Source organism: Bufo gargarizans, chromosome 4 (genome assembly GCF_014858855.1).
Source record: "Bufo gargarizans isolate SCDJY-AF-19 chromosome 4, ASM1485885v1, whole genome shotgun sequence".
NCBI lineage: Eukaryota > Metazoa > Chordata > Amphibia > Anura > Bufonidae > Bufo > Bufo gargarizans.
In genome coordinates, this window is record NC_058083.1 from 247,302,700 (window position 1) to 247,329,343 (window position 26,644).

Sequence of the window (26,644 nt, forward strand, 5' to 3'; positions counted from 1 at the left end):
CAATGACAGGGCAGACAGACTCAAGCTGCATCGCATAGGAATAAATGAAGACCTTGCGGTGTGAGGAGACAGCTGTTGTGTGCCACTAATCCATATCTGATGGGAAGAAGGAATCAATATGGCAGACATCCCACAAAATGCAAATCAGATAAAACAGCTACAGTATGCACAATGTATACACAAAAGCCTCTACGGTATTCTTAATAATGGCATATCCTGCACTATACAGGCAAAGAAAAAAACCATGGAGTGCTTCTCTAACGGATGATGGCATCTTACCATTAATTATAGCCATGGTACAGTTTTGAATTTGAGGATCACTTATTGCATATTTTGCAATTTTAAAGAATATTTTAACTGACTACAGGACAGTCACACCCTCTTGTCCATAGGTCCTTAGGTACAATTTTAATTATATATTACAGACTTAGAGGGGACTTTATCACACTCTGGCCTCCAAAATTCTGGCTTCAAAAAGTTGCAAAATAGGGCTTTTGCAACTTTTTGGGGTCACTTGCACAAAAAATGTGTGGCTTTTTGCTTTTTTACACTATACACTCCAGTTTGAAAAAGTGGGTGGGAAAGTGGGGGTGGCTAGCTATGTTAGTGAGTTTCACTCCAGACTTATCACTGTGTTTTTTTTTTAAATTGCACAAAAAGTCTCAAAGTCACTTCAGTAGAGGGATAGTGTAGAAAACTGGAGTAGCATTTCAAGACTAAAGTGTGAGGTTTGAAGATAATCCAAATTTAACAATGTGCAACATTTGGTAAATTTGACTGAAAGTGCTCCAGCACAGACTCAAGCAAAACTGACTTCAACTATTACCCTCATGATAAATTCTCACCATAGAGTGTTGGTAATAAATTATAAATGTGTCATCAGTAACTGTGTGCAAAAGTAAATTGGATGTATGCAATACCAGGGACATGCGTCATTGAGGTGCTCAGCACACCATTAATAGTATCTTAATATATTATGTACAAAATATAACATTATATATACATATTCAGAAGGGTGGAGTGCCAGGGGCATGGCTATAAGGCTGGAGAGACAGCAGAGGGGGGCCCAAAGGCCACCTGACACATAAGAAGATACCAGTATGATAAACTGCACAAGTTGGAGAACCCTGTTACAGCTTTTCACCAGGGGCCAATGAGCTTCAAGTTACATCTATCTAAAGTTCTAATTTCTATGTTGATGATGCCATCTAACATGATTAATGATGGAATAGGTTGGTGAGGGAAGCAGATAAGGGCCAATAAGGAGTCCAATACTAGGGTTCTCAGTTTTGTACCCAAGTATCGGATTATACTAAAATTAGCTTTACAATTACTATGACTATCCATTAAAGAGGCTCTCTTGGAATGATTTCAAATGGCTGCCAGCAACCTTTCCTAGAAAGTGAGCAGTGGTGGTATCCACCACTTGTACAGCTGCCTAGGAGGGTGAAGAGATGGGGCTTCACTACACTGATAATTAGTAATCACTGGTAATGATATGATCCTGCCTATGATATGCCATCAAGGCTGAGCAGCCTGACAGGAAAACTCACCAATATGTAGCATGTGCCAGTGCCAGAGCATAGTGTGTAGTGAGGCCCCACCTCCACTAGCCATCTCTGCAAGTAGAGGCAACCAGTCCTGCTCAGATTCTAGGACAGGTTGCTGGCAGCCATTTAAAATCACTCCCCGAAAACCACTTTCGATGTCAATATTGAGATCTATCTATTCTTTTAGGTATCAAATTTTTGCTTTCTTCTGTTAATGTCCTCTTCTGGACTGGATCTTTTTTTTCTCTACCTTTGCCCATTGCAGAAAATGTTACCCAATATATGAAGTGTTTGGTGATACACTGTCATCATGCACTCTCTGTCCATCACTGACGATTTGCGCTATAAACCACAGGTTTATAAATGCGCTTTAGAGACATATTATCTCCCTGGACAGAGTGCTTAATTTGTGACTATAAATTTAATTAGTCATGCTGACGGCTTTCTACAAACAATTCTACTTTACCACTTGAAATCAGTTTATTAGAAACTCTGAATTATATAACTCTTCTGTAATCTAGCAACCTAATATTTGGTAAGTGGTTGTCAGACTCATATAAGGCAAAAGAAACATTGAGAGCTGTATGTTTAACAGAACAGGGGCTTAGAAAAGCTAAACTGTATAAATGACACAAAACTGCCAAAACCCAATGTTACTCATCCTAAGGCTTCAATATATGAATATCATGAAATGGTGGAGGAGATGACTCCTTATGTTAAGGTGGAGTTTGACTTACCGATTGTTGGAACAATTGTAATCTTGTACCCTGTTATCCTCTCAGCTGGCCTTTGCCATGACATTTGAACAGTATTCTCATTTACTATTTCGAAATTTAGATCTGTAGGAGGCCCAACTGTAAGAAAACGTTGACAGGATATGTTAGTCAATGGTCCCTATAGCAAATGTTATTGCACCTATGTTATCTTAATATGAACTTCCTTTGATACCATCGGTACTTTTCAGATACAGGGCATTCCTGCAAAACCAAGGGTGCAATAACATCTGCTACTACAATGATTATTAAGATAGGCTACAGTATACATGGAAAGCTGACATAGAATAGCTTTGCATACAGTTGTTTCCAACACCACAACAGACTTCTGCTGGAAACAGTTCAAGCCAACATTAACGGTAATAAAACTTACAAGGCACAGCACAGACATTTAAATCTTGAGTTGCTTAATCATTCAAGAATGATTAAGGATGGTCAAGAATATTAGAAAACACATTAAGGAACATGGAAACCGACAAGGAATAATGAGAAGTGAACATACATTTTCTAAGACAATCAAGGATTTTTTGATACATGCTTGGTGTAGGTCATGCCATACGTAGTTTATACAACCTCCGTTTCTTGAGCCTAAGTGGGCTAATATAATATAGATGCAATGCACAGTTAATACACGGATGATATATTTTTCATTTCTGTCTTCACTATGTTGGTTCGTCTTGACTTTATGATTAGGTGTTTAGTTATGGGCCATTTCATTTATAGGCCATGTCTTCTCTCCCAAAAATCTGATAGGATATCCAACTAATGGAACTAAAGATCACTTTTTATAATTATAATGAAAGTATATGAAGTGCATTGCATAAATGTGGCTTTATGACTCCAATAGATAACACCAAATACAGAATTTCATTAACTAAATAACCGTCAATTAAGTGAAGGCCATTAAAATATTACTAAGAAGCCATCAGAGGTGTGACTATAGGAGGTTCAAAGCCTGGTCCCTGGAGCAAGACTGGACTGAGAAGGTCCTTTTGTCTCATATGATGAGGCTATAAATGGAGTGTGATAGTTGGGGAATCCTGTTAAAGAACTTGCATTGGTGCCCAACAGCTTCAAGCTGGACCTCTGATTGTGGTTTCCATGGAAGTTGAGGACCATATAAACTTTCCAGGAACCATACTGATCCCATGGATAACAGTTGGGAGGTTGTTCTTGCTGTTCTTCTATGACAGGTAGACAAGTGCTCCATACTGGAAACAGCATTTTGACGTGAAAATGCAAGTATGGATTTTCACAAAAGAGTGGTTAATGATGGCAAGACGCATTCACAGCATGTGTGCGAGCATTGTTTAGAGCGCTGCCAGCACACAGTGGAGAGGGCGCATTAACCCACACATAACTGCACACAGAAAAAAAATCAGATGGCTGATAACAGGTATGATTGGACAGTAAAAAATGACAGAAAGTCTCTGCATTTTGATTATTTCATGGCATCATGCGATATACATGAAATCATGATTTGCTTGAGCTCACCAAAATGAACAAAAGCCTCCATGTACAGACGGCATTACACACAGACTTTTTGTGTCTTATTTTATAATGATATTCACTCATTTTGTAAATCAAGGCTGTTGTCAGTGCAAAGTGAAGATTATTAGCAGGTAAAGAAGCAATGTGTCTGCATTCTGAAGAATTGCTTTACTTTACACCAATGGTAGAGCCGGCTGGATCCCATTCTTGGTCTTGGCTTCTAGAACTAGAGACTGGTTTGTATGATTGTCTATGATACATTATCTAGCTACTGAATCAATTTCTGATTTTTCACTTACATTTAAGATATGAAACCTAAATTATCGCTAGTAAACTGGTATTATCAGAAGCAGAGGGGATTCATGCTGGACCCAGTTGTGTCCTATTATATAGCTGTCTCATGCAATATACATTTGTATGGCTATTTGTATCCATAACTAGAAAGGGAGATTTATTTATCCCCTATAAAAAGATTGCTTTAGTACATAATAATTTATTATTGGATATTTATATTAGCTGTGGAGTCATGATGTGGTTCACTACTGCTTTAGCAAAAGAAGATTCTTAAAGGGGTTGTCTCTTGGAGAGTATTTATTGTATAATGAAACATTCTGCAACTTTCTTATATAGTCAGCATTTCCATTTCTTAGCGTTGTCAATAGTTCTGCTTGTTGTCAGTGAATGGAGACATTCTTGTTTATATTTAGAGGCTGACAAACAGTCCTTCTGCCACAGGTACATGGATAGAGACAGAGTCTTGGGATGCTAACAAGAAGGTTGTCATTTAAAGACAATAAGTGGAGATCATAAAAAGGTGTCTTTTACATAGCAATGGAACCCATTTTAATTTGGTAAAAGACTAGAGTACTGTCTATGAACATTAATTATAGTGGTAAAATCTGGAAATGTTGTTTTATTCCAGTGGTAGGTACTATGAAGCTTACAAGCTCTATAGACCAATCTGTGGCATCTACTCTTTGGTGTCCTTTTCTGTGGCATCTACTCTTTGGTGTACTTATCTGTGACATCTACTCTTTGGTGTCCTTATCTGTGACATCTACTCTCTGGTGTCCTTATATGTGGTATCTACTCTTTGGTGTCCATATATGTGGTATCTACTCTTTGGTGTCCTTATATGTGGCTTCTACTCTCTGGTGTTCTTATCTGTGGCATCTACTCTTTGGTGTCCTTATCTGTGGCATCTACTCTCTGGTGTCCTTATGTGTGGTATTTACTCTCTGGTGTCCTTATATGTGGTATTTACTCTTTGGTGTTCTTATTTCTGGCATCTACTCTTTGGTGTCCTTATATGTGGCATCTACTCTCTTGTGCTCTTATCTGTGGCATCTACTCTTTGGTGTCCTTATTGGTGGCATCTTCTCTCTGGTGTCCTTATCTGTGGTATCTACTCTTTGGAGTCCTTATATGTGGCATCTACTCTCTGTTGTTCTTATCTGTGGCATCTACTCTTTGGTGTCCTTATCTGTGGAATCTACATTTTGGTGTCCTTGTAACCATGTCATAGCCAGAAAGGAATGTTTACTAATCATAGCAGAATTGACAAATTGGGAACCCCTAGAAAACAGATTCTATGGACAGTGAGTTTTACTAAGAATAATTTAGTGAGTATCTTAAAGGGGGTTTCTAGTTTAGGAAACTAGAAACCCTTTCATCCTTGTTTAGGATGCTCATCCCTGCTCAAGAGCATCCCTCAAGCTCATCCGTCAGCTCACTGAGTTGAATGAACGCTGTGTTAGGGTTCATTCACACGATTGTATGAATGGGTCTGCATCCATTCCGCAATTTAGCGGAATGGGGGCTGAACCATTCATTTCAATGGGGCCACAAAAGTGTGCTGTCTGTATCCATAGAAGAATAGGCATTTTCCATCATAGTACCGGCCATGTGCGGTCCGCAGAATGCGGAATGCTCACAGGCCGGTATCCTTGTTTTGAGGACCACAAAACACTATGGCCATGTGAATGAGCCCTGCAGTGGCTTCAATGTGAGATGAGCGGTGCTTCCTGTTCCATTCAAAGCTCTATTCTAGCGGCAGAGGCTGCTGATCGTGGTGGGTGCTGGGTCGTATATTGATGATCTATCCTGAGAATGTCATCAATATCAGGAGCCTAGAAACCCCCTTTAAGGACCCCTTTTACTGGTTCCACTTGTGTCCAGGACATATTAATTCACATAATGTGTTTAAAATAACCATGCCTCAAGCTTTATATACTAAATAATATTCATATACTAATTATACTTAAGAGTTTACTCATTATAGTTTTTGTTAAAGGGTTCTGAAGCGGTTAACCATAATTTTGCCATCATTTTGTTATGTTGGAGTCATGCAAAAGCTTCTATCAGTCATAAATGAGTATGCATTTCAAGCTTGCAGTTGAATTTAAGGAATATCATTATAAAATACTATTTCGGTAGCAATGGCTCAGGACAAATTTAATGCAAAGGCAGACAGAACTGACCTGAGCATGCTTGAAAAAGGTTATCAGTACATGGTAAAGAGGTGGCACCAACCTGGACAGCAATTTGACCTGTTGTGCAGATGACTTAGGCTTTAACAGTAGCAGCCCAACTTGGTTAACTCCAAAAGACCGGATTCCAAGAAAAAGCTGACTGTGGGGAAAAATCTTTAGCATTTGAAAATTGTGTCAACCTGTACAGCAGCATATGGATCTTGTGGTAGAAGGTTTGCTTTCAAGTCTCCCATATGGAAGTGTTTTTGTGAGTATACTTCCTGATGCAGTCATAACTCCATCTCATAGATTACACTTGGCAGAAATTCCCAATTCTTTGCATGCTTAAGTGTCCATCTCATTGCAAAAAAAAAGATCATTGAACTGTGACTACTCCGCATTGTTTTGACCTTTTTAGGTGACATTTCCAGGCATAGGGCTCAGCAGTGTTTCTTCAAAGTCGATGAATATAGGTTGCGTGGGGAAAACAACTGGTTACAGTCATACAGTATTCTGTAATGCTTTGTGTATTGCAGGACATCTCCATAATGGTGTATTTTATGTATATACTCTAAAGCAGGAGGAGTGAGTGAATAGCACCCGTAAAGAGGACATGCCATCTCGCTTAACATGATATTTCAGCTAATACGTGCATTCACCATGAAATAGCCATTTTGTTATATTCTTACCGTTTGATATTATGTTGTTCCTCTGTAATTCCTCCTGAAAATGCATTAATAAATTGACAACTGGACATTACAATACTCAATGTCAATGGGGCCTAACAAAGGCAGCACTGACTTGACACTGGCACAGTATGTAGGGACATGCCCTAGTGACAAGGAACATTGTAAGACCCAAGTGTGAATTTATTCATTTATTCATACATTTCCAGGAGGAATAGCAGAGGAACACAGATTTGTAAGAAATAAGCTACAGAATTGTTATTTTGTGGTGGCTAGATACTAAAATGGCCAGGAGAGTTGACAGGTCCTCTTTGAAACGTAGTTCTGAGGCTGACGCCAAACATACACTCCATTCAACTCCTGTAAAATGTCCTTGTTATAAAATAAAGCCTATGTAGTAAAATGAAGCTAACTACTCAGAGATAAGAATCCTGATCCTGGCATTATAAATGTTGATGTCTGGCATATTACAACACAATATTATTTAAGACTGAAATGAAGATACAGTATATATATATTTTAACACGTTGATACCTGTAGCTCTAGAGGGAGATGATGTACATATATAACAATTGCTGAAATTTAGTAAACTTTTGTCACGTTCCTGGAAACATACATGGTAATATATAAATGAAAAAGCCAACCAATAGTTAGTATAGTCAGTGCCTGCAGCAGATTTATCATCCAGCCTCAGCCCCTGTGATAAATCTGGTGCAGGTCTAGACTTTACGCCATCTATAGGCTTAGTAAATCTGCTCCTAAATTGTTAATGCAAACAGAATTGATAATATATGTATGATGAACTTAAGTTTTGCTATCACACTCTATAGAATGCAGATTCTTCCCCTGGTAAATATCACAAATGGACTGAAGAATAAAAAACTCTTGTCCACGTTACTAAATATGATATATATAAAGATATAATGGGGCAGTATGTACAACTGCCGAGCGGGGTTTCCATTGTGTGTGTGATCCTAGTAGCTACTGCACACTAGACATGAATTATTGCAGGATGTAGGCAAATTTGAGGTCTTGAACTTGAATTAAAGAGGAAACAATCAGCAATTTTGGAACATTACGTTATCAGAAATGGAGTTTTGTCCTAGCTATGGATATTATTGTAATGTAAAGCTAGAATATACAGGGCGCCACAATGGTGACAATGATATTACAGTGCATTCTAATATTACCATACTATACAGTAAATGACCATTGTGTTTTGATAGTTCCATAGCTATGAGGCATTTAAGATGCATAACTGTATCACATAAACACAAGCACCAACGGAATCATATAATTACCCCTAATCAGGCTGATCCCTGGATATATTCCAAGGCGAAAGTAATCAGATTTGCTTAAAGAATGAATTATATCTTTAGCAATCACTTTCTTAAAGTGTAACTGCTATTCTATTTATTTGTGTAATGTATAGGGGCAATGATAATGACCATTTTTGTAATATACTTTAATTACTGAAATCATACATTTCTATTAGAAAAATTGCTCTAAAGTGGCCCATTTTGAGTCTTCTGTTTACATAACAGTGGAGACCTGCTCAACATTGACTGTGTTATCTAAACAGAAGACAGAGGAGCGTTACTAAAGCTCAAAATGGGCCACTTTAGAGCTATATTTCTAATAGAAATGTATGATTTCAGTAAGTAAAGTATATTACAAAAATGGTCAGTATCACTGCCCCTATACATTACTCAAATACATATTTTCATTTTTAGAAAAATTGAAATACTGCAGATTCTAATTAGTGATATGTGATTGTGAAATAAAACGTCATTCCCAGTTAGTTAAAAAGATTTAAGGGATTCATGCAAAGTATTTTGATTAGTCTTTCACAACAGTAAAAAATATTGTAGCAAAGTGTTACTTTAAAGTCTATAGCAACTTACTGAAAAGTCTATATACACAGTGGGGCAGATTTATAAATAAAAATGTGCCAGTTTTTTGGTGCAATTTTTGCCCAAAAACTGGAATGCATACTTTGCATCACATTTACTAATTAGATATTTATGCCATGTCCATGAATTTCTGGTGCGCTGACAAAATTCTAGCATAAGTCTGGTGCAGAATTTACAACATTGTGCCAGAAAAGTAAATTTGTCTACTATTAAAGTGTGCTCACTATTAACAGGTGATTCTAGGTCCCCCCATATGTTTTAAGGTATTTTTGCCATTTCTACATGGCTCCGACTGTCCCCCACTCACTATTTACATCTCTGTTTATTTTTGCCTAACTTCCTGCCGCTCTGCACTGTGGGTCCCAGCGCAGCGCGGCATCACATGCTTTCGGATGACTCTCATCTCTGCTGTTACTCCTCCCCCTCATTGTTATTCCGCCTCCTGCCGCACATAACCATGTCCTCCATGCATCCGCCCCCCTTGAATCATATTATGCATAGTTCCCTTGCCCTTCAACACGCCCTGCCCGGTGATGTCACTGGACCGGAGGGGCGTGGCTTAGCGTGATCTGTTGCTGCAGAGGTACCACCCCTCCGAGCGCTCTGCATAATGCCTGCGGCTGATGGTGACGTCACCGAGCTCCCTGCGAAGTGGAAGAAGCGGCTTCACTCTGCAGAAGGGACTTCCGGCTGAGAATTTGTGTAATGAATACGGGGCATCAGAAAAGTATAGGAAAGGTAGGACAGTCATGTAGGAGATATGTATGTCCTTGTTAAACAATTAAACCAATGTCCCCATTCCCGGACAACCCCTCACTGTGATTTATATTCTTATCAGTGTAAAGTATGATACTATTAGTAAATCTGCCCCAGTGTTTTGTCGTTTTGTAGCATTTTTGCTGTTTTTGGTGGTATTTGTGAGTAAGGCCTTTTTCTCATAGTTTTCTCCTCAGGTCTTGAAAAGCATGAGGATAAAATGCATGTTTTAAATGGTAAAAAAAAATAAAAAGAGGCACCAAAAATGCTCATGAAAAAGACATCAAATAGTTTGAAAATCATGACATCTTACAAGCATTAGAAAACGTGGGAAATTACTGAGAAGTATAATTAAAGTTATCCTTTAACCACTAGATAGGGGATAACAGTTAGATCAATAGGGGTCAAGAACGGGGAGCCTTGTGAATGGAGCAGCAGGTTGAACATGCACTCTGCCTCTCCATTTTTCTCTATGGGACTGCCAGAACAGCTGAATACAGCACTCTGCTTTCTCCAGCACTCCCACAGACTTTGAATAGAGTGGCAGCATGCATGCTTGACAATCGTTACATTCAGACGAAGGTCACAGAAGCTACTAATCTAGGGGATCACTTATTCTAACTGCAATATCCCTTTAAATAGATTGCCTTCAAGGGGTTTTCTGAGACTTAAATACTGATGACCTATCCTCAGGATCGCTGGAGGTTCAACACCTGGGAGCCCTGTCGATCAGCTGTTTGAGAAGTCAGCAGTGCTCGCACTAGCGTCAAGACCTTCTCTCAATTTTCCCTAGGCCAAGTGAAGACGCATTCATCAGTGTTAATCCCGAATATTCGAATTGCGAATCTTTATCTCGAATATTTGCACTTCGAGAATTTGCGAATATTTAGAATATAGTGATATATTTGTAATTTCGAATATTCTAGATTTTTTTTTAAACAGTATACATGATTCCTCCCTGCTTTTAGCTTGTGGGCCAATGAGAAGGCTGCAATATCTTTGATTTTAGGAGTAGTGTTAATTGCGAATTTTCTGGAGATCACAAATTCTCGAATATATGGCGAATATTTACCCAAATATTTGCAAAATATCACAAATTCGAATATTCGTTCATCGGTCACATGGCCTAGGCACAGCTGGGCACCATAGAAGGGAATGGGTCTGAGCTGTGATACCAAGCACAGACGCTATACAATGTACGGCGCTGTGCTTGGTGAGCTAAGAGAAAGCCATGACGCTACTGCAAGTGCCGGGGCCTTCTCAAACAGCTGATCAGCGGGGGTTCCAGTTGTTGGAACCCCACCGATTAGATCCAGTGGATAGGTCATCAGTATTAAAATCTGGGGAAACGATAATGAAATACAATCCAATATGTAGTTAAGCCCTGTAGATCCAGAGAAGGAAACATGCCTTGCAGATATCCTGACTTGGTTAATATAGTCTAATGGTGCATACCAGGAATATTCTTCATATAAACACATGCTCGACGTTGTGTTAATGTATTATCATCTGCATACCATGTCCAAGAAACCAAACAGCTGAGCAGCATCCCGCTTAAGAAAGACACTGCCAAAAATGGTTGTAGCTCATTCCTTCTCTTCAGAAATAGATAACAAGCTAGTAATATCATACACTGCTTTTGGGTCATTTTGTGGGAGATAGTTCTTTGGCTAAGGCTAAGAAATTTAAAGGCAGCAACTGAAACATGTAGATATATTAGTACTTCTAATTTGTTATTAACCATACAGAAGAAGCCAAGGTTATTGTAGCAAATATTAGCTATTAACACCAATAATCAGGGGCATAGTGGGGGTGGTGGTGTGTGTGCGCTGGGTTAGAGTCATTGTTATAGGGGGTACAGAGGTCGGACCGGGCACCTAAGTCAAAAGACCCTCTGCCATATGAGAAAGCACTATTATATAAATGCCACATTGTAGGTCGGAACTCTTACAGATTTTGTATTGTAGAAGCTTCAAGTTATACATCTTTCCTAGATGCTCAGAGCCAATAACAGAAGTTGATGCTTTTCAAAGAAAAACTTGACCATTTATGGCCAACAAGATTACTGCAGCTGCACATAGGCCAGTGGACAAATGAAAATGATGTCAATGACCTAGGAAGAGGCTGCAGTGTTCAATAGTCGGGGTGCGAGGAGTCAGACCCCCATCTATGTGATATGGATGATAGGTCATCAATAACTTACTCCAAGAAAACCCCTTCTATGTCGGGTGGCAACAAATCAGCCATTATTATCTTCTAGGGATGGTCTCATTTAAAGCCAAATTAGAGGTTATATCAGTAAACTGCATGCATCGCAATTTCCTAGCAGTTTCATAACATCTTTTGAGGCTTTATGGGAAACCCCACTGGGTGCGACAGAAAAATGCAGGTTGCCTGTATGTACTCCACACATTGCTGACAGAAGCTGCAATGATGTCCTGCTTAGGGACAGGCAGAGCTGTATTTGTCATTACAGGGGCACCATCACACCTCTAAGCTCTGTCCCAGTGTACCACTAAGCTCCACCCTGCTCCATCACACTGCTAAACTCTGCCCTGTCATAGCACTTAGATCTGCCCTAGTATCTCACTATGCTCCATCCTGCTCCATCACACTGCTAAGCTCTGCCCTGTCATAGCACTTAGATCTGCCCTACTATCTCACTAAGCTCCACCCTGCTCCATCACACTGCTAAGCTCTGCCCTGTCATAGCACTTAGATCTGCCCTAGTATCTCACTATGCTACACCCTGCTCCATCACACTGCTAAGCTCTGCCCTGTCATAGCACTTAGATCTGCCCTAGTATCTCACTAAGTTCCACCCTGCTCCATCACACTGCTAAACTCTGCCCTGTCATAGCACTTAGATCTGCCCTAGTATCTCACTATGCTCCATCCTGCTCCATCACACTGCTAAGCTCTGCCCTGTCATAGCACTTAGATCTGCCCTACTATCTCACTAAGCTCCACCCTGCTCCATCACACTGCTAAGCTCTGCCCTGTCATAGCACTTAGATCTGCCCTAGTATCTCACTATGCTCCACCCTGCTCCATCACACTGCTAAGCTCTGCCCTGTCATAGCACTTAGATCTGCCCTAGTATCTCACTAAGTTCCACCCTGCTCCATCACACTGCTAAGCTCTGCCCTGTCATAGCACTTAGATCTGCCCTAGTATCTCACTATGCTCCACCCTGCTCCATCACACTGCTAAGCTCTGCCCTGTCATAGCACTTAGATCTGCCCTAGTATCTCACTATGCTCCACCCTGCTCCATCACACTGCTAAGCTCTGCCCTGTCATAGCACTTAGATCTGCCCTACTATCTCACTAAGCTCCACCCTGCTCCATCACACTGCTAAGCTCTGCCCTGTCATAGCACTTAGATCTGCCCTAGTATCTCACTATGCTCCACCCTGCTCCATCACACTGCTAAGCTCTGCCCTGTCATAGCACTTAGATCTGCCCTAGTATCTCACTAAGTTCCACCCTGCTCCATCACACTGCTAAGCTCTGCCCTGTCATAGCACTTAGATCTGCCCTAGTATCTCACTATGCTCCACCCTGCTCCATCACACTGCTAAGCTCTGCCCTGTCATAGCACTTAGATCTGCCCTAGTATCTCACTATGCTCCACCCTGCTCCATCACACTGCTAAGCTCTGCCCTGTCATAGCACTTAGATCTGCCCTAGTATCTCACTAAGCTCCACCCTGCTCCATCACACTGCTAAGCTCTGCCCTGTCATAGCACTTAGATCTGCCCTAGTATCTCACTATGCTCCACCCTGCTCCATCACACTGCTAAGCTCTGCCCTGTCATAGCACTTAGATCTGCCCTAGTATCTCACTAAGTTCCACCCTGCTCCATCACACTGCTAAGCTCTGCCCTGTCATAGCACTTAGATCTGCCCTAGTATCTCACTATGCTCCACCCTGCTCCATCACACTGCTAAGCTCTGCCCTGTCATAGCACTTAGATCTGCCCTAGTATCTCACTATGCTACACCCTGCTCCATCACACTGCTAAGCTCTGCCCTGTCATAGCACTTAGATCTGCCCTAGTATCTCACTATGCTCCATCTTGCTCCATCACACTGCTAAGCTCTGCCCTGTCATAGCACTTAGATCTGCCCTAGTATCTCACTAAGCTCCACCCTGCTCCATCACATTGCTAAGCTCTGCCCTGTCATAGCACTTAGATCTGCCCTAGTATCTCACTATGCTCCACCCTGCTCCATCACACTGCTAAGCTCTGCCCTGTCATAGCACTTAGATCTGCCCTAGTATCTCACTATGCTCCACCCTGCTCCATCACACTGCTAAGCTCTGCCCTGTCATAGCACTTAGATCTGCCCTAGTATCTCACTATGCTACACCCTGCTCCATCACACTGCTAAGCTCTGCCCTGTCATAGCACTTAGATCTGCCCTAGTATCTCACTATGCTCCATCTTGCTCCATCACACTGCTAAGCTCTGCCCTGTCATAGCACTTAGATCTGCCCTAGTATCTCACTAAGCTCCACCCTGCTCCATCACATTGCTAAGCTCTGCCCTGTCATAGCACTTAGATCTGCCCTAGTATCTCACTATGCTCCATCTTGCTCCATCACACTGCTAAGCTCTGCCCTGTCATAGCACTTAGATCTGCCCTACTATCTCACTAAGCTCCACCCTGCTCCATCACACTGCTAAGCTCTGCCCTGTCATAGCACTTAGATCTGCCCTACTATCTCACTAAGCTCCACCCTGCTCCATCACACTGCTAAGCTCTGCCCTGTCATAGCACTTAGATCTGCCCTAGTATCTCACTATGCTCCACCCTGCTCCATCACACTGCTAAGCTCTGCCCTGTCATAGCACTTAGATCTGCCCTAGTATCTCACTAAGCTCCACCCTGCTCCATCACACTGCTAAGCTCTGCCCTGTCATAGCACTTAGATCTGCCCTAGTATCTCACTATGCTCCACCCTGCTCCATCACACTGCTAAGCTCTGCCCTGTCATAGCACTTAGATCTGCCCTAGTATCTCACTATGCTACACCCTGCTCCATCACACTGCTAAGCTCTGCCCTGTCATAGCACTTAGATCTGCCCTAGTATCTCACTATGCTCCATCTTGCTCCATCACACTGCTAAGCTCTGCCCTGTCATAGCACTTAGATCTGCCCTAGTATCTCACTAAGCTCCACCCTGCTCCATCACACTTCTAAGCTCTGCCCTGTCATAGGACTTAGATCTGCCCTAGTATCTCACTAAGCTCCACCCTGCTCCATCACATTGCTAAGCTCTGCCCTGTCATAGCACTTAGATCTGCCCTAGTATCTCACTATGCTCCATCCTGCTCCATCACACTGCTAAGCTCTGCCTTGTCATAGCACTTAGATCTGCCCTAGTATCTCACTATGCTCCACCCTGCTCCATCACACTGCTAAGCTCTGCCCTGTCATAGCACTTAGATCTGCCCTAGTATCTCACTATGCTCCACCCTGCTCCATCACACTGCTAAGCTCTGCCCTGTCATAGCACTTAGATCTGCCCTAGTATCTCACTATGCTATACCCCTGTTGTCAAATTGCTAATACCCACTCTCAGTTGAGCAGTGCAACCTGGTCACTTTTGCTACTGCTCTACAAATGTGCATTCCGCTCAACTACACTTGCATCCAGTAGATAAGGAATGGTTTCCCTATATCGTTAAGTGCTTCCAATATATAATTTGAACAAATTGGGCTGAATTCTGTGCCGATTATTTTTCTTATATACTGTATATTTTTCAGATTGAGACCTGAGAATCCCCTACTTCTCTTTACAAAGTCAGTTAAATGCTAACTCATGACTGCATAGAAAACATACAGCTAGCATTGAATTCAATGGGAGCTGTATAAATTCATATACAGTCAATTCCCAGTAGCGTCTTTTACATGCAGCCAAAATGTTTCCTACAATGGCCAGTTTTGGCATCTCAGCAAGGTAGTTATAAATTATTACTGCGACAACCACAAATAGAATGGTGAGGTTCGGCATTACACTGCTGCCATTCAATGTCTTTGTCCTCTATATAGGGTTATATTGAAATCAACACAGAATTCTGAGCCTATTAAATGAATGAAAATGAATATCACATATTGAAAGTGGTAGCCAGGCTTGTGATTATTGGCCACCAGGGATATTGGTACACCAGTGCAGCTCTCTGATGAGCTCCTTCACAAATGGGTTCTTCAGCAAGGGACACAGGAGCCACCTCCAACTGTCATGTTTGGACTAGGGTTCCTTGGGCCCACCAGAAAAAAAATATTATCGGGCCCAAACCCCATATCATCAATAAAGTCTAATAGATTTTGATTCAATGATATAGACCCTAGTGGCAAGTTATTTGCTCCAAAGGCAACTCAAAATTATATTTTTTTCTGCTGGACCTTTGGGGTCCACAGCGGTACTCTGGTGGGCCGGTCCCAGACTGCCTACTGTCTATGTCTTCCTATGTCAGCATTGTAATAAAAGAATACAGGCTGCAATATAACTCCTGCCATCCTCTGCACCTCTGTGGGGTTATCATGAGCAGATTCATTTTTCACTGGAGCCTTCCTGAAATAGATATGATGATGATTATAAGAGGCATTTTTTTTATTTTGCAGCTTGCTGTTATAATCTCTAAAGTGGCTTAATTTCCCCAGGTTTTGCAATGGCTAGGTAGAAACAATACACAGCAACACTGAGGAATACAGTCATCCCTATTCGCATTGATTATGTTACTGTGTTGGAATCTAAAAGGTTTAAGTAGCTGACAGGCAAGTTTTAGTATACCTACTGTCCAAAGCATGGCATAAGGGATGTGTCTTAGGTAGCCTAATATACATATAAATTAACATGGCTTCATGAACATTTTGGAATTAAATACGAAGAATTATTTACAACATGTACAAACATTGTATAACATTTTATTACATCTTATTGCATGTGGTTTCGCACTCAATAAGTGCCAAGCAGGAGAGCGCCAGAAGGCTTGACATATAGTAACTTCATGCTTACACAAGCTCCTTCTTCCAAATCCTTGGGTCTTGAAGAGTGGGGATGGCAGATGCCAAGCCCCTTCCAATTGATGTACAATGAATTATGTCCTTGACTCGGTTTTGGGAAGAAAAATTTGTGATTTGTATGACAACAAAAATGACAAAAATGAAAAGACAAACAGAAGAAAAGGAAATGAAGAAGAGAAAAATGACAGCAGCCCTATTACCTTATGGACCTAATTATTAGAAGAGAAGTCATTACCTTCTGCCTCTATAGAAGATAAGAGCAGGGCAGCACATAGTGCCGTCACTGCAAAGTAGAGCCGAATTTTCATTCCTTTGACTTTTCAGGTTCACTCCAACATGAATGGATCTGAAATGATAAAATAAAGCATTCTGAAAACAGCAAGTTAGTAGAGTTGCCTGCTTTATTTCTATTATCACTCCCCACATGCCTCCTTTGATACTCAAAATGTACACGATTTTTTACTATGGTATTACCAGGGCTCATACTTTATCTGGAACACAGAGAGCGAGAGAGAGAAGGAGGCTTGGAACTGTATGACAACATTGAGGTTCATTATGTTGCTTAGACAGCAGTTCCATGTATGTAAAACATGTATTATGTAGATAATGTAACATTGTAGCCATAAATTAGTTACAACTAGAACCGTCAGCCTAATGCTAGAACATCAATCTTTTAGACAACATTTGGGCTCTTGGTAAAAGTTTTTGTATTGCGCAACATATCTATGACAACGTGAAATAACACTACGAGACGCCATAGGGCTTATTTATCTGTAGACAGATCTAGCCAATTTTGGTAGGATCTGTGGGCAATATGATGTCTATAGGGAGAAGGTTGCCAGCAAATTCCTCCAAATACATCTGAATCTGCAACAAGAATTCAGATGGCAAGATTTGTTATTGTATTTGGAGTTGGAAGAAGCATTTTTCCCCTTACATGACTTGCTGTCTGCCTTTTTCTGGATCCACACTGCAGGATAAACAGGTTGAACATCAAATTGGATTGTGCTGGTTTTTTGTACCTCACTATATTGTAGGTGTAGTAACATGGTGTCACATATAAATAGTGTTCAGCTTGGTGAAAGTTTTACCTGCAACATACTTATATACTCATTTTTATAAATGTCACATAACTATATGGCCCGGATTTATCATGCTTTTACTTCAGAATTCTGACTTAAAAAAATAGCTAAATGGGGCTTTTGCAACTTTTTGCACTGATGCAAACTTCTTGCGGCTTTCTGCATTTTTATACCACTCACTCCAGTTTTGAAATATGGGTGGGGAAGTGGGCGTGGTTAGATATGTTAATGAGATGCACTCCAGATTTATCACTGAGACTTTTTTAAAGAGTGGAATAGGAAAATTGGAGTAGCCCGGGCCCCTCATATAGGTTATACTAACTGCTGCATCTCCCCATCGAGCAGATCAAAACATCTGGTGACATGGGTGGGGGTGCAGCCAATAGCATGCCGCGATGAGGACGAGCTTCCCTAGCATTGTGGAGATGCTGGCAAGCCTCCCTAGAATCACTGGAGATGCAGCGGCAGCCGTGCAGGGATCAGGAGCCACGCGGACGCCAGGGAGCCAAGTAAGTATAATCTATATGAGGTGTCTGCGAATTGGGGGGTCATTATAGGGGATGGATAACCCCTTTAAGGATGGGACAAATTTATCAAACAACATGAGACATTTGATAAATGTGGCATAAAGTACTCCAACACAGACTGAAGCAAAACTGACTTCACATATTCCCCTCACGATACATTTTCCCCTTTGGATGTTAACTATAAAACAATTCTATTTGCAAGCAGTCAGTATCAGTGATGGCCAGTTCCCATTGTTCGCCCGCAAACACATGCGGGCTGCCATGTTTTCTCACAAGTCCGGCGATGCACAGGTAAGGACTTTCCTGTGCCTCGCCGGACTTGTGAGATGGGCGAACAATGCGAACTGCCCATCACTGGTCAGTATTGCAGGGCCAGGGCTCAGGCACATGATATGGCAATGCACACAGAACATGTACATCACCACAGGAACCCTGCAGATCTGCAATAGGAAACTGTAGGTTCCCCATGGTCTGCCAGATGCTGGCTCTGTGAGGCAATATAATCTACCATAGAAGCAAGGCTTCCACGGCAAAATACCTCCATAACATGGCATATGATGGATTCCATATCAATCCTTGAGGCACATGAACATGACCATATGACGATTCAATGTGTGCTAAGGTGCAACCCAAACAAGTAAATGGGGCTGTAATGTAACTCTCTATAATACAGAGGCATATGGCATAACACCGGCACTTCAGCAGAAGAATATCTCTGTAACATGGTGCCAATATGACATGATCATACAGCGGCACATAGATTGTATGCATGTCTGTAGTATGAAGATGTAGAGAATCCGTGCTCAGCCATGTGCATTATACTTTCGGCTAGATTCACATAACCAGTGCTTTTCCATGTTTCTGTTCCAGTATAAGAACAGAAAAGCAAAATAAAATGGAAAGTTCTAGCGTATGTCTGATACTAACGGTTCCCCACTGACTTTAATGGCATCCGTCTAGGTTTTCTTTATGCTCTACAATTCTGCCAGGCAAAATACTCCTGTATGCGGTAGTATTTAGTCATGTTCTTTATTGGAATCTACAACGCAGGCTCCTGCCGAAACCTCCATTACAGATGAGAGGTCTTAGACTTTGCTAGCAAAAAGAAGGGAGGATAGCACGCCCAGTTTGGTGAGCAATGGGTACACGTCCCCGGGGGAATGGTAAGTTCCCCCACAGGGATCAAATGATCGGCAAAAGTAAAAAAAAATCGGATGGAGACAGCACAAGTCAAGATTTATTCCAAATGCAACGTTTCAGCTATTGGAGCCCTTTTTCAAGCATGCTGAGGACGTGCTGTCTCCATCCAATTTTTAGACTTTGCTTGCGTCAGCATCAGAGGCTTAATTACACTCCATTGAAGATAGTCCGAGCTCCCTGACGGAATACTAATAAATCATATTATAGTCAATGGTGACTGTCCGGTGCTACTGGTTTCTGTCATTCAGTGGATCTAATGCTGCCATTTTTCTTTTTTTCTCAAAAAAAACCCGTGCAGATCTGAGATGTGAATGTAGGCTTAAATTATTCTAAGATGTAACTGGATGCCCTGGCCAATTTCTTTAAATAAATATGGGAAAAATGTTGGAGCTGTCTGCATCTGGTAAAAAAAAAGGAATAAAATGGCTCATGAAATGTTTAAGTGTCCCATTTTTCAGATGTACTTGCAGCAGTATTCTTTTCTCTGCCATGAGTAATACATGAGCCCCGCTGTGTCTTAATGCTGCTAATCTAAAACATGCAAAAACTGAAGCCAAGACCAGACTGCCACAACCCTCCAGAGGTCCAGAGCCTGTGGCAACTTGCGTTTTACAGCTCCTGAGTATGTTGTCTAAGTAATCATACCCAGGTGATCGTCTGCAGGAGAGAAACGGAGCTCGGTTACTCACTTCTACAGAACTGCTAACCACTTTAGTCTTGGTGACTAAGCACATTACATTTCTGTGTCTTCCAGCCCTTCAAATAAATTGGGTGTGATTGCTGGAAGCTATTACCTCAGATGGTCTCCATGAAGGCTCCAAGGATCTCCTTATTCTAAATGACCTGACCTCAGCTATAGTCATAATATTAATATTATAGTGACCAAGCTCAATATACTTATTCCGAAAGTGTCCCTCCATGCAGAAATTCCATAATGAGCCCCATTGTGGATAGGCAAAGGGGTACATGCCATAGAGGCAAACCATGGGCTACTATGTAGACCCTGGAGGGAAGAGACACAGACCTGGTTGGCAGTAGAACCTGTGCAGGCAAAAACTGTCACCAGTCCTATATATATGGCCACATTCACATGAACGTATCCATTTTGTGGTCTGCAAACTGCGGATGCGCAAAATACGGATACCGGCCTTGTGCATGACGCATTGCAAAACGGACAAGAGTAGGACATGTTCTATAATATGCAGAAAAGCCACATGGATGCAGACAACACACAGATGACGTCCATGTGCTGTCCGCATATTTTGCAAACCCATAGAAATGAATGGGTCCTCGTGTGATTTGCAGAAAATTCAGATCGGATGTGGACTAAAACTACGGTCATGTATTTTGCGGTCTGCAAAACTTGGATCCACAAAAAATACGGATGAAGTCCGTGTGACATCCATGTTGCATCGGTTTTAGTTTTTTTTTTTTCCGGATCCATGGTAACAATGCCTATCCTTGTACGCAAAACAGACAAGAATAGGACATGCTCCATCTTTTTTGTGGAACGGCCATGTGGACATACAGAAACGAACGTCATTTTTGTTTTTGAAGGCCCATTCAAGTAAAAAAAAAAATGGAAAAAAATACGTTTTGGGATTGTGGATTGGAAAATCAAGAATCATAGAAAGGAGACGTTGGCAACAAGGACCAAGTCCTCCTGACCCAGGTGACTGGTTTGGGTCATAATGTTAGAAGGAGCCCTTATTGTAATCTTTGCTATGAGACCCCTCACTCCTATTTATACACTTTAGCACAGGGAGAACTTCTATATCCAGAAAAATAGGAATATGCTAATGCTAAATATATAACTGGCAAGACTTGGATAAATGAATAATTAGTCATACAGTTTGAGAAATTATATATAATAGCCGTCAATGCAGTTTATCCTGGAAGAACCCATGTTTATGTTTCCTGCATTTCATTATATTTTATTACATTTTGTATGGAATCTAACCGTCTATGATGTGTTTACAATACATATGAGAGGCAAATACTTGGACAGAGCTACATTCAAGCAAGAGATGATGGATGTGCTCAAACAATGAACTCAGCAGTCCACCCCAAAAAAACGTAGATAGGAACTTTTGAGAATCCCATCTGTGAAACAGTTACAAAGCGTTCACCGGATTCCTGGAGACAATGGAAAGTCTGCCAGTGGTGATGATGAATTCCATTCTACTACTAACTAGATGAGTATGGTTTAGAAATATGAGCCCACTACCAGCGATGTGGTTAAGGACCCTTTGGACCCTAAGAAAAGTGCAACCATGATGTAATGCCCACAAGGGAGTCATCCAAGGACTGTAAAACACTATGATTGCTGCCACAGATGTTGCCTTAGACGCAGCACAAAAGCAGAGCTTGCAGGATTAAGGGTCACAGTTTAGGTTTCCTCTTCTAATCATTCAGACAGACACAATAAGGCTATGTTAGGTAGTGAGTGCAAAACCCATTAACAGGACAGTAAAGTCATATGCCCTATAGGATCCTTCACACCACATTTACTTTGTTTGGCACATGATACATATGAGCTGTGGTTCATCCTGTGCTGGCCATTCATGAAAACTCTGCAGAGGAAATCTGTCACCAGGATCTTGGACTATTATCTACAGTCATACATGAGTAATACTGCAGATATGGAGTCCAGAGTGCTATTTTTTTCTTTTTTTCTTACTGATCCTCATTCTCCCACTGTCAGGATTTAAAGCAGCTCTGGAATATATTGTCAGGACTGCAGCGCATGCGCACAGGAGTCCTCTCCATTATGTTAGCATGGCACAGCGCCCAAACGGTATATTTCAGCTCAGCGTTGAGTGCTAACAGTGGGGGAGGCGGTCAGTACAAAAATAAGACACAGAGATCTGAATGTGAACTCTACTGTGTGCAACACTACTTCTAGTCCAGAATTGTGGCGACAGATTCACATACTCAAAAATGACTGGAAATCAATGTCCCTACATGATGAAACATAACTATACATATCAGACAATACGGCAAAAATTGCAGAAGACAAACACAGTGGAAACTAGAGCTGTAAAATGACCATTTACCTAATAGGTGGGCCACAATATCTGCGGCTCAGTATTCCCAAAGCAACTGAATCACAAAAGTCTGCATTTTCAGCAAGGACTAAGCAATTAGTATCCATGACACATCTACATTCTCTAGTTCATATTCAACTACTTAATGTTCTTTTCTAAAGCTTGGAAGTGAACTGGAACAGGTATCATATATCACAGGACATCTCTCCCTTACTCCCTGCATCACCTAGTGGTTGGAAAAAATATTACAGCAGTATTAGAACAAATAAAAAGTTCCTTCTTGATGAGTTTGCCTTCTGCCTAACACTTTTTATAGAAGGAAGTCTATCCTGAGACGGATTTCTTCACAATCTGGTTCTACCAACATGTGGACAGACATTACTGTTAATATATTCCAGAATAGGTGCACACTGTCCATTTCATTCATCCATAGGAAAAATATGTTTGCTCTGAAGTGATAGAACTACAAGTCTCAGCAAATACACATAGCCAAAATCACTTTATTACTATATACATATATTTCAATAGTGAGGGGGGAAAAAAGGGGAAATGTTATAAAATGAGATAAAGGACTAAACCATATGGCTGCCTTACAATGAATTTCCAATCAGGTGCTGCTGCCCCCTCCCTCTATGAGGCTATGCAGTAGGAATTCCAGACTGTCGGCTCTTTATTACAAACTTTTGCTGATCTTACAATAAATCAAGTGAACTTTCCAAAGTCATCCTGATCCCAGCACTTTAACACCTCTGTTGCCATGGATGCCTTACATCAGCTCCTTACTAGCCCTAAGTACCCAGCTTACTGCCAGCCATGTCACCAATGACAAGTTTATTACCATTACATTGATACATTGTAACTAGTCCCTGGTTAGTGCATTCCTGAAACTGTTACTTCAATAATTAAATATTATTTTACACTAGAAACAACCCAAAATATTCACATAGTCACAGGAAGAATCTTTAACCTGTAGGAGCATAGAGAACTTAAAGCAAACCAGAAATCCCTCCAGCAATGCAATTGTTAATCACTGGGAAAAAAAGACTTACAGTACATAAGATTGTCGGAAAGGCAACAAGCTAGACTTAACCTGCTGACTGTCTCAATTGCTTTCTAGGAAAATGAGGAGATTTTACAAGGGAGCAGTCAGGAGCCAGCAGCTTGCTAGAAAGACTAAGGAGCAGATAGCAGCAGAGGACTAGAGAGAATGGCTAGGTATGGTCTATACAGGATAGCATTCTTCTGACCAGTATCCAACCTGCTCTATGGAAGCTCTGTGGAGTCAGATCTCCTGGTCTCCTGCGGTCCAGCAGTGGTGGATGTGATGCACAGGGTCTCCTCCTGGTGGCTTACAAAGATGCTCCTTCCTTGAGGACTGTCTTCCTTCAAATGGGAAGCGCCTCTCCCCAATCTGCTCCTTATGAGAGGGCTGTTCCCAAAACTCCTCTCCAGCTCTTACGAAACAGCAGGGGAAGGTGGACCACTGCCACCGGCTGATAGATGCAATGCTTCTGTATGGGGGGAAGGTGGAAGGAAGGAGGGAGGGCTGGAAAAAAAGGGGGAGACTTACTTTTTGGAAAGTTCCACATACTTTTTAAAATTCTTTCTCCATGATTACTGTTCAGGAGCTAGTGCCAGGGGGTCCTCTGTGTCTCCTCAGAGCCAAAATGAGCAGCCACTCTTGGAAGGAAGCTGGAAGCTCTATTAGGTTTCCTTGGCAAATTTACAAAGGGATTTCTCAAACTGGAAGAACAATGAGAGATGAAAATGAGCAGTTTTAATCCCCAAATGGTATTTGTTTCAGGCAGGAAAAATGGACTATGAGGTTTGCAAACCTACAGTAGAAGGTGCTCTTGAAACATCCAGCAGGTTTTCCATGAAGTAACTGTCTGCCTATTCCACTCCTTTGCTCTGCCTTGTAGGTTTATTTGGCAGGGACTGAGAACATTATGTCAATTGTTTGGAGATGCAATGATTTTCGCAGCCTAGTTCTCTCAATGAGTTTTCACCGACCCAGAAACCTAACATTCACTTTCCCTGGTTTGCTGGCAGGTTGGAGAACTGAAGAACTTGTCCTGGTGCAGCAGCATCATGGCCAGGATTCAGATCTCCTTGTTATTTGTACTACAACTCTCAGCATGCCTTACTAGCCATAATGCTGATAGTAATTTGATCCAAATTGCATTTACTAAATGCATTCTTCTCATGGCATATAACATAGAGTTATAAGCATAAAGCTGAAGTCTCCTTCTGCTGCCTGAGGCGAAAACTGAAATAGCGCCCCCCACCTCCCCCTTCCCAATGCCTAATTCTAAACCTATCCTCCTCCCTCCAGTACTACAGGTAAAGGTATACTTGGAAGGTATACCTCTTACATCCAGTGATGTCTCCTCTGATGTAGACATTCTTTTCCTTATCTTCTCCATTCAGACTAGACCACCATGATGATTTCTTTCAGCCATCTCTTGCCTCTAATACTATGCCCACTGTGCTCCCAATACTATACTGTAGACACACCAGAAGTCCACCTGAAAATAATAGTACCACACAGATAGTGCCCCCCTTCAATAATTATTGGCACACAGTGCACTAAAAAATAACTGTGCCCAACAAATAGTGCCCCTGACACTTATTGCCATAAACATACTGTCCTCCAAAAATAATCGTGCTAAGCTGAAAAAAGTGAAAAGTCCCACCAATAGTAATAATTCTGTGGTAACAGTGTCCCAATACTAATAATGTTTCTCATTTTGCCCCATAAAGTAATAATGCCCCCATGGAGCCCATACTAGTAATCATGTTCCCTGTAGTCCCCCAGTAGTAATAAATCCAACCATAATACCTTCAGTAGTAATAATTCCCCCTCTGTGTGCCTGTACAAAAATACTCCCTTAAAATGCGAGCCAGTACACAAATGCCCCCTTATGTATGCCAATACAAAAAATACTCCCTTATAACGTGTGCCAGTATGAAAAAAATACCCCCTTTTATTGCCCCCAGTAGAACAAATGGCCCTATAGTGGCCCCCTTATAATGTGTGCCAGTACAAAAATGCACCTTTTTAGAGTCCCCAATGTCCCCATAGTGCTTCTGCCATCCCCCAATGTCCCCATGCTGTCAAATACAAATATTCGGGTACTTTCACACTACCATTTTTGTTTTCCGGTATTTAGTTCCGTCCTAGGAGCTCAATACCGGGAAAAAACTGATCAGTTTTATACTAATGCATTCTGAATGGAGAGCATTCCGTTCAGGATGCATCAGTTCAGTCCCTTTTATGTTTTTTGGGCGGAGAAAATACTGCAGCATGCTGCAGTTTTATCTCCGGCCAAAAATACTGATCACTTACCGGAATGCCGGATCCGGCATTAACCACCTCCGGACCGCCTAACGCACATGTGCGTTCCGGAGGTGGCAGGCTGGCGCACAGTCACGCATATATGCGTCATCTCGCGAGACGCGAGATTTCCTGTGAACGCGCGCACACAGGCGCGCGCGCTCACAGGAACGGAAGGTAAGCAAGTGGATCTCCAGCATGCCAGCGGCGATCGTTCGCTGGCAGGCTGGAGATCCGAATTTTTTAACCCCTAACAGGTATATTAGACGCTGTTTTCATAACAGCGTCTAATATACCTCCCACCTGGTCCTCTGGTGGTCCCTTTTGTTAGGATCGACCACCAGAGGACTCAGGTAGGTCAGTACAGTCGCACCAAACACCACACTACACTACACCCCCCCCCGTCACTTATTAACCCCTTATAAACCCCTGATCACCCATGATCACCCCATATAAACTCCCTGATCACCCCCCTGTCATTGATCACCGCCCTGTCATTGATCACCCCCCTGTCAGGCTCCGTTCAGACGTCCGTATGATTTTTACGGATCCACGGATACATGGATCGGATCCGCAAAAAGCATACGGACGTCTGAATGGAGCCTTACAGGGGGGTGATCAATGACAGGCGGGTGATCACCCATATACACTCCCTGATCACCCCCTGTCATTGATCACCCCCCTGTCATTGATCACTCCCCTGTAAGGCTCCATTCAGACGTACGCATGATTTTTACGGATCCATGGATACATGGATCGGATCCGCAAAACACA

General features: G+C 41.7%; 1 protein-coding gene across 5 annotated transcripts in view; it reads right to left on the reverse strand.

The window, feature by feature from the left end:
* Positions 1-23,946, reverse strand: part of COL12A1 (collagen type XII alpha 1 chain) — a 165,569-nt gene extending 141,623 nt beyond the window's left edge. For 2 of the 5 annotated variants that reach the window (XM_044288838.1, XM_044288841.1), the window contains exons 1-3: positions 23,792-23,946; positions 16,913-17,023; positions 2,288-2,404 (exon numbers count right to left, since the gene is read on the reverse strand). In XM_044288838.1, the coding sequence (XP_044144773.1) occupies positions 2,288-2,404; positions 16,913-16,985 (190 nt within the window). In that variant the 5' untranslated portion in view covers positions 16,986-17,023; positions 23,792-23,946. Of the gene's footprint in view, positions 1-2,287; positions 2,405-16,912; positions 17,024-23,780 lie in introns of all 5 variants that reach the window. The other 3 variants (XM_044288839.1, XM_044288842.1, XM_044288843.1) reach the window with 3 other exon arrangements.
* Between the last annotated feature and the right edge of the window lie 2,698 nt (positions 23,947-26,644).